The 8,881-nt window shown below is 40.0% G+C and overlaps 1 protein-coding gene across 1 annotated transcript in view; it reads right to left on the bottom strand.

Moving 5' to 3' along the window:
* The window catches only part of TAF5 (TATA-box binding protein associated factor 5), a gene marked incomplete in the record, with an annotated part of 17,526 nt that overhangs the window by 3,100 nt on the left and 5,545 nt on the right, over window positions 1–8,881 (bottom strand). Inside the window, 5 exon segments of the mRNA XM_014583357.2 lie at window positions 2,256–2,385; window positions 2,985–3,105; window positions 3,738–3,873; window positions 3,977–4,140; window positions 4,888–5,203. Coding sequence (XP_014438843.1) covers window positions 2,256–2,385; window positions 2,985–3,105; window positions 3,738–3,873; window positions 3,977–4,140; window positions 4,888–5,203 — 867 coding nt within the window.

The raw sequence follows: 8,881 nt of genomic DNA, 5'->3' as shown, positions 1-8,881 counted from the left end.
GACGCGCACCGCGGTCGACTACGTGGGAGTCCAGCGACATAGCCATTACGCTAACTGCTGGTTCCTGCTACATCTCACTTTTAATTCACATGGAATTCATAGTAAATACCAAGAGTTGAAAGTACTTACCAAACTAACGTTAGCCCTAACTACATACACTGTGGACCTACTGAATAATAGGTTATAAAGTCAATTAGGTGGAAAATCAGTTCTTTAAAAAAGATATCAGGAATAGTAATTAAAAAGTACAGTCAAATAACAGTGAGCTAGGAAGCCTCCTAAGAAATATGTCACTTGAAACTCAACTTTTTACTCTAAAGCAGAGAGGCTTGGGGCTAGCAGGTGGAATGGTGGTTAAGGTGCTAAATTCCACATGGCCGACTGCATGGTTCAAGTCTGGGACTTGAAAAACATGCCAGGAGCGTATATTTGCTTGCCCAAAATCCCAAAAGGAGAATGGAGGAGAAGGGATTGTGGTATTGTCATTGCCCGTGAAAGGTGATTTCACTCTTCCCTGACCTTTGTCTCTGATGAGTGCACACACCCTATAGTAAAAAAAATTCAAAACTAAAGTGCTCTTTTTTTTATCCTATATGAATTGGACAAGAATTAAAACTATAAACATAGTAGTAATGCTTTACTTTTTTCAGGGATAAATATAAACAATGGATACTCAGAATTACAGTTTTTGCTAAAATCAGAAGTTTCCCTTAAATAATAATGTATTACCTGGCTAAACCCTGTCAAACAACAAAAACCTCATTCTTAAAGTATCACAAAGGTGAAAACTTTGATGGATTGAAAATATTAAATAGCCAAGTAATAATACTGATATGATGAACACAAAATACTCTCTCCTCATTTCTATAGAATTTTAGATACCATGAAAAATAGGCAAGGAGCTAGACTCCCACATGGCTGGCTGCAGTTTCGAGTCTCAGACCTGGCGGCTTGCTTTCTCACTTTCCTTCTCTGACTCTCTCCAGTCATTTTTTAAAAATAGTAATAATAAAATTAAAATAATTCTTAAAGAAAATAGGCAAATACCTGTACACATAGGGTAATATTCTGGAATCATGGCTTCAGGGAAGCAAAACCTAAAAACAATTTTTTTTGCTGTAGGGCGTGTACACTCGCCAGACAGAGACAGACAGAAAGCGAGAAATCACCCCCCAGAGGGGAAGGCCACGCCGCAATCCCTTCTCCTCCATTCTTCTCTCAGGATCTTGGGCATGCACGCTCATGCGCCCAGTGTGAGTTTAAGCCACCAGGTCCAGGACTCGAACCGCGGCTGACTACATGGGAGTCTAACGACATAGCCAGTACGCCAACTACTGGTCCCAACTTAAAAACAATTTTGAATATCCTTTTTAGTATCTTCTTAGTCCTTTTGATCATAGAAAAAATATTTGATTGATAGCTAACATGCCATTAATGTCAGGAATGTCTTAAATTTGATAACACAATGCAGGGACCCAGAGAGGTAATTTATTTCCAATCAAGGTTATAGAAAACTAAAGTTAACTAGTGCTAGGCCCATACCCTGGTAGTCATGGGCGTGGATCCCACATAGCCAACTGTGGTTTGAATCCTGACTCAGCAACTTGTAAAACATACCAGGCACGTGTGTGAAGGCCCATCATCCCAATAGGGTGAGAAAAATGGAGGAGGAGGGACTTCATCAGGACTGTACCACTGGGAGGTACTTTCTCTCCCTCTCTTGTGTGTCTGGCAAACATGTGCCTTTTGACATTAACAGGAAGCTAAACTAAACTAAAGTCTATTTTTTTTTTTTTTTTGAGAGAGAGGCTTTTGCTATAGGGCACATGCACTTCCCAAAGAGACAGACAGAAAGTGAGAAATCGCCTCCCAGGGGATTGGCCACGCTGCAATCCCTCCTCCTCCAATCTCCTCAGGATTTGGGGCATGTACTCACGTGCCCAGCGTTGAGTTTAAGCCACCAGGTCCAGGACTTGAACTGTGCTGACTACGTAACCATTACGCCCTCTGCTGGTCCCAAACTAAAGCCTATTTTTAAAATTAGTAAGCCCTGAAGCTCTGCATCTTAATTCTATAAATTTGGACATACCAGCATCCCAAGATTAATGAATTAGCAAGTGGCAAGATTCTAAAAGAACAGTGAGAATCTCTCTAAGGAAATCTTTCCAACAATGGCATAATGCTTCCAGTAGTTAACATTTACATAATCTCAACATAATACAGCAGTATTTAATTTTTATTGTTCATATTTTTACCTATCTGGACTGAAGCTGGCTCCATAGACAGGCCCACTGTGGCCATACAAAATCTTCAACTCACTTGCTGTTTTCTCATCCATGATTCTTTCTAAGACATCATCTGATTCTTTGTCTATGAGGCTGAGATCTAAAATGATCCAGAAATATTGATTCTTACAGTACATTCAAACATTTTAAGGTAACCATATCATAGTTCAGGAACGGAACGAACATTTAAACAATGCCTCCTGTATACCAACTACTATGCTAATGACTCTAAATTAAATGATATCATTCCAGTGTACAAGAAGCTCAGAACAGTTAATAATTTTAAATGTAAATGTTTCTTTAGAATGAAATTCTAATCTTACCAGATTCTTTTTTTAGCCATTTTTACAACTGTAACAGGAAATATTCTCCCACTACTTAAGAGGGTTTTTTTTTTTTGAAATTTACAAAGCAAACACCAAATGTTAGATTTCTGACCTTAAGGAAGTTTCTAGCCTAATCCCCTCATTCTATAAATGGGAAAAATAAGGCCCAGTGAAATCAAATCAGTCTAACCCTTCGGCCTCTTGATTACCATGCCAATGTTCTTTTCTTAGTGCTTCTCAAGACATTAGCATCTTGAGTTAAAGTGAAATCAAATGAGTTTCTGCAAAGAGCTCAACTTCCTGTGTATATTGCACAGAATCAAGATTGGTGTCGACGAATGATGAGTTTGCATCCCGACAGGTGATCTTTTACCTGATGCTTGTTTGACACTACGAAGCTTTTTAGGTGTCACAGACCACACTCTGACAGTTGAATCTGCAAAACCTCCAGCAATCAGGCTAGAATCATCAGTGACATCCACTGCAGTAAGGCCCTGACAATAAAAAAGGTTTTATAGCAAACAATACTGTTTTAGGGGAGGAAATTACAGTCACTTCTTAGAGAATATGTAATGATGCCTATTTTTCTCAGATAAAAAGAATTTGAGATCTCATTCTCCTATAAAACCCATTGTCTAAAAGCACATAGGTGGAGCGCATGTCATTGCTTACCCTTCTTTTGCTCTATTTGGAGAACATAATAGGAAACATGGTAATCATTTTTGCACTTTACTAAATATATCCTCAGCAGCCTATTATAAGGAATCGATAAAGACATGTAGAACTCTTAATAAATATTAAGTTTATGCAAGTACTTTAAACAAATTCAACAGAGATGAACCACAGTTCCCTCCTCCTCAAAGGCTAGCAGAATTGTAATGGTGACACGAGTCAGGAATAATAAAGATTCTGGTACCTATGCATTGCTAAAGATCTTCTAAACACTGCTTTCTATCTATCCTGCACAGCATCCAATTCATCTTTCCTAACTGCTGTCTTTATACTACATTGAGTTTAAATAACAAAAAATAACAAAAAAATACTTAACACACATAAGATTCCCATCATGGTAAATCACCATGTTACAAATCTCTTCAGGCAGAAACTTTCCAGTTAATCTACCAACCTGGTAAGCATTGAGGAATGTATAAAAACAAATGGAAGGTAAACAGTCTGGCCCAAGGCGTACTCGTTTGGTGGTTTCTTTCATATTCATTATCTTATCCAACTTATCTGAATCTTTCAACTCAGGAAGTGGGATCCTATAAAATAAAAACAGATTGCAAATTATCCTGTGGATATTAACAAATGTGAACCTTCTGTATCATCTTACATTGCCACACAAGTTCTAAGGGTTTTCCTCACCTGTTCTGAGGTGGAGCATTGGGATCTTGTTTTTTGCTTTTAGATCCAATACTATCTTTTTTGGGCTTCTTCTTTTTAGGTTTTCCTTCTTCATTTTCTCCTTCTTCATCTTCATCATCCAAAGGTACCTCAATTTCTGGTTCTTTTAATAAACCAAAAAATACCTACATATCAAAAAAACACATTTTTAAAATTATTTTTTGTATGTTTATATATCCTTTTCACATCTTGATAGAATAAATCACAATTACAATAACTTAGACCCTATAGCAGGGTTCTGTGCTAGTCTGTCTACCCAACAGTGATTCTCCCCCCTTTCCTTACTAACAGAGCCCTGATTTTAATGGAGCAGCAATGTGCTCAGTTAAGTAATTTGTCCCCAGGCTCCCGTGCAGCTAGGAATGGCCATGTAATGTAATCCTGGCCAGCAGAGGTACACAGAAATACACTAGGTATGTTTTTAGAAAAAAGTTTTCCTGATAAAAGGGGAGAGACTCAGCAAGGATATGCCTTTGGTCCTCTCCCTTCTTCCTTCCTTGAATGCAGCCGTGATGCTGGAGCTGTGACAGCCATTTGTAAGCACACAAAACGCCACATTCTAAATAGGGCAGACCAGAAATGACAAGGAGCCAGGGGGCTTGGTGGCACTCCATGTAGGCCCAGGAGAGCCGTCCGCTGGAAATCATTTGATATGAGAACAACCCCTTACTTGTTCCAGTCATGGTGGCCAGTGTTCTGTTAAATGCAACCATTCCCAAATCCTAATAAAAACATTGTCCTCAGAACATAAAATTGTTTATACAGTGTAAAATTCTCAATCTAGCTACAAGAAAAATGTGTATATTACATAGATGAAAATGCTACAATTTTTCATAATCTGCATTATAGAGTTCTTAGGTTTATTCCCATACCTTTGATTTGTTTGCCTCTCGTTTAGCCTCTCCTGCCAAACTTCCCACCATCGCATCTATCTGTTGCTTACTACGCGGCATCCCATCAAAGATGTCAATGTAGAGGTGCTCCTGAACTATGTTCCAAATCTGATTGTTCTGTTTCTCCTGAAGATGCCTCTTCAAGAGTTGGTAGGAGTCACGGGAAATACGCAGAACAAATTTACTTGTTCGAAAATCCAACATGGTCTCATTCCCTTTCATGTGTTCCTTTTTGGTAAGACTAGATAATACTCGTAGGTCATCCTGGTAATAACATTCCTGATCTCCATGGAACCTGTTTCAGTGATTTTAAAAAGTCATTTTTCAATGTAATCAATAAGGGATCTGCCTCTCCCCCATATATTTATAAACCATCCCAGAATATTTTCAGTGTAGTGGTCTGAATAGTCCTGAACTAAGCTGTAGGATCAGAAGTAACTCATTTTGAAATGATTATAATTCAGTTTCTGAATTTATCCTAAAAATGACCAAATCAGGAGCCAGCAGGTGGTGGTGTGGTTAAGGCATGGACTCCCACATGGCCAATCATGATTTGAGTCCCAGCTGGAAAATCACGCCACGCACATGTGCATGAGTGCCCACAATCCCAGGAAAAGAATGGAGGAGAAGGGATTGCGACCTGGCCATGCCCACTAGGGGTGATTTCTCATTCTCTCTCTCACTGTCTCTGTCTCTTTCCAGCGAACACGCATGCCCTAAAGCAAAAACCTTTTAAAAAATTTTAAATAGATTTTTAAAAAATTTTAAATGACCAATTTAGCTTTCTAACTATTAACATTACTCTATTACATAAACATTACTCTAATAAATACTCTAGGAGAAGAATTTGAAATAAACATCATAAGTAAATGAAAGATAGCCATCAATGGTAGATGCTGCACCACTCGAAAGATAATAGACATCTGAAAATATCAGAACCCAAGGACCAGCTCTGTGGCCTGGTAGTAGTTACAGCAGCTGGATCCCACATGGCCAGCTGCACTGTCAAGTCCTAGCCCTGACAATCTGAAAAACACACTGGGCATGTGTCTGTGTGAGCCCATTTCCCTCTGTCTTTGGAAGAGCACAGGTGCCCTCTGGCTTGGCCCAAACCCACCATTTTTAATTATTTCCAATATTCTTTTTCTTTTCTTTTCTTTTCTTTTTTTTTTTTTTTTTTGGAGAGGTTTTTTTCTATAGGGCATATGTGCTTACCAAAAAGAGAGAGACACAGAGAGACAGAAAGTGAGAAATCACCCCCCAGGGGGGATGGCCACACCAAAATCCCTTCTCCATTCTCCTCTTGGGATCCTGGGCACGCACGCACAAGCGCCTGGCGTGAGTTTAAGCCACCGGGTCTGGGACTCGAACTGCAGTGGACTATGTGGGAGTCCAGTGACATAGCCATTTCGCCAACTGCTGGTCCCTGATTTCCTATATTCTTTATACCAGACATAATATTTGCACTCACCAGAGAAAAACAGAAACAGAAAGAGGCAGAGAGAAAACACCTCCTCTGTGGGACGTGGTCATGCTGCAATCTCTTCTCCATTTCTCCATCCTGTCTGACACATAGCCAATAGATTCTTAAACTGTTACTTGTGTTACCTCATTATGACTCATCAATATATGAACTAAGGATTCCTGTCCAAGATTTGAATTAAATTAGGAATCTAAACCTCTTGGTATTTATACCTGTCACTGCCCATTACCCGGGCATGGGGTCCTTACAAGGGCCGAAACTGTCCATGACAGGGATACAGAACACTTCTATGATATTCTAACTTCCTTTGTGGAGAAATGGCTATACCATGAGGCAGGAAGAGCAAGAGGTTTTATTATGACAGTACTGTGAGAGAAATTACCTTCTAGGGTAGGGATTGTCATCAAATTTCTCAACTTTTTTTCAAAAACACTGAGCTATAGCCAGCAGGTAGCATGGTGATTAAGGTACTGAACTCCCACATGGTCGACTGCAGCTTACTTTCTCGCTTTCTTTCTCTCTCTCTCTCTCTCTCCCCCCCCCTCTTGTGAGTGCATGTGCCCCACAGTAAATGAAAACGTAAATAAATTAAATTATGATAAAATTAAATCATTCTTAATAAAAAAAAAGCACTAATCTACAAAACCATTTGCTTTGCATACTTTCTATTAGGCATCCTAGTATAATTAATGAATGAAATGGCAGAGAAGCTAGGAGTGACAAACTCTATTCTATTATTATTACCTGTGTTATCTGATAAGTCTTGGCATCAGGCTCTATTGCTTCTATATTTTTTTTTTTTTTTTAAGAATTACTTATTTGGGACCAGCAGATGGCATGATGGTTATGTCACTGGACTCGCACGCAGTCAGCCATGGTTCATGTCACTGGGCACGTCTGCGTGTGTGCCCAAAATCCAGAGAGGAGAATGGAGGAAAAGGGATTAAGGCATGGCCATCCCCCCGGGGGGTGATTTCTTGCTTTCTGTCACTCTGTCTCTCCAGCAAGCACATGTGCCCTATGGCAAAAATCTCTTACAAAAAAAAAAATAGAATTACTTAATTTTATTATCATTACCTTATTAATTTTCTATAGGGCACATGTGCTTACCAGAGAGAGAGGGAAAGTGAGAAAGCAAGCAGTCAGGTCTAGGACTCAAACCACAGTCAGTCATGTGGGAGTCTAGCGCCTTACCTACCCCACCATCTGTTGACCCCTCTATTTGTATTAAAGAGCTCTCATTCAAGCAGTTAGCAATGCCTCTCTAAACACTCCTTTCCTTCCTATAACTCAACACTCTCCTACTTTTCTTACTACTTCTCTGGCCTCTTCTTTCATACTTCTTCTTAGTCATTAAATGTTAGCATTCCTCAAGTTCTCACTGATTAATTTCATACTCTCCCCTAGACAAGCTCATCCATGTCCATCTATTGCACACAACTCCAGTTTATGGCTCTAGTCCCTACCTCTCTTCTGAGCTCTTCTATATCATATACCTATCAACTTGACAGCTCTTAAATGAGTCAGTGTCATGTTCAAATCAGAAGTCAAGGTTATTCCACAGTCTGACAAACTGACCCCCCTTCCACAGTTTTCTGTGAATGTGAAGGGGACTCCCATCTAGCTGGAGGGGCCAGAAACCTAAGGATAGCAATAATACCTGTCCTTTATTTAATCCATCAAGTATCTCACCAACCTCTCTTCACCTCCACCACCACAACCTTGTCCAGTGATTCTCAAAAGGGGTGCTACAGGCATTTTGAACAGGACAGTTCTCTGCTATGTGGGACTACCTGTACATATTAGAACATTTAGTATCCCAGTTCCTCTGTGCAGTCATCATGACAAACAAAAACACCTCTATACATTTTCAAATGGCCTATATCACTCCCAGTTAAGAACCACTGCAATAACCTCCAAAACTAGTCCACTTATAGGTTTTCTGTCCCTCCACCTTCTGTTTACCCTGCTGCATTAAAGTTCCCTTCAAATGCCTATCTAATAATGACATGGTCCTTCGATGACCTCTTTTTTTCTTTTTCTTTTTTGGAGAGGTTTTTGCTATAGGGCGCATGCGCTTGCCAGATAGACAGAGAGAGACAGACAGACAGAAAGCGAGAAATCACCCCCCAGGGGGGATGGCCACACGGCAATCCCTTCTCTTCCATTCTACTCTCAGGATCTTGGGCACGCACGTACACGTGCTCGGCGTGAGTTTAAGCCACCAGATCCGGGACTCAAACCGCGGTCGACTATGTGGGAGTCCAGCGACATAGCCATTACGCTAACTGCTGGTCCCGTCCTTTGATGACTTCTATAGCAAAGACATCTCTCTGTCCCCAGATAACCCATTTTCCCTTTTTTCCTCCATAATAGTGTACCTGGATATTATCTGGGCACATGGACTCTTAGGAAAAGACCATATTTCCTACATCCACTATAGCTAGGTATGGTCATCAACTGATAGATGTAAAAGGACGACATCTGTGC

Source organism: Tupaia chinensis, unplaced genomic scaffold (genome assembly GCF_000334495.1).
Source record: "Tupaia chinensis unplaced genomic scaffold, TupChi_1.0 Scaffold144255_1, whole genome shotgun sequence".
In the NCBI taxonomy this organism is placed as follows: Eukaryota; Metazoa; Chordata; class Mammalia; order Scandentia; family Tupaiidae; genus Tupaia; species Tupaia belangeri.
The sequence above is the reverse complement of the archived record's forward strand: the minus strand, read 5'-3'. Positions and strand labels throughout refer to the sequence as shown.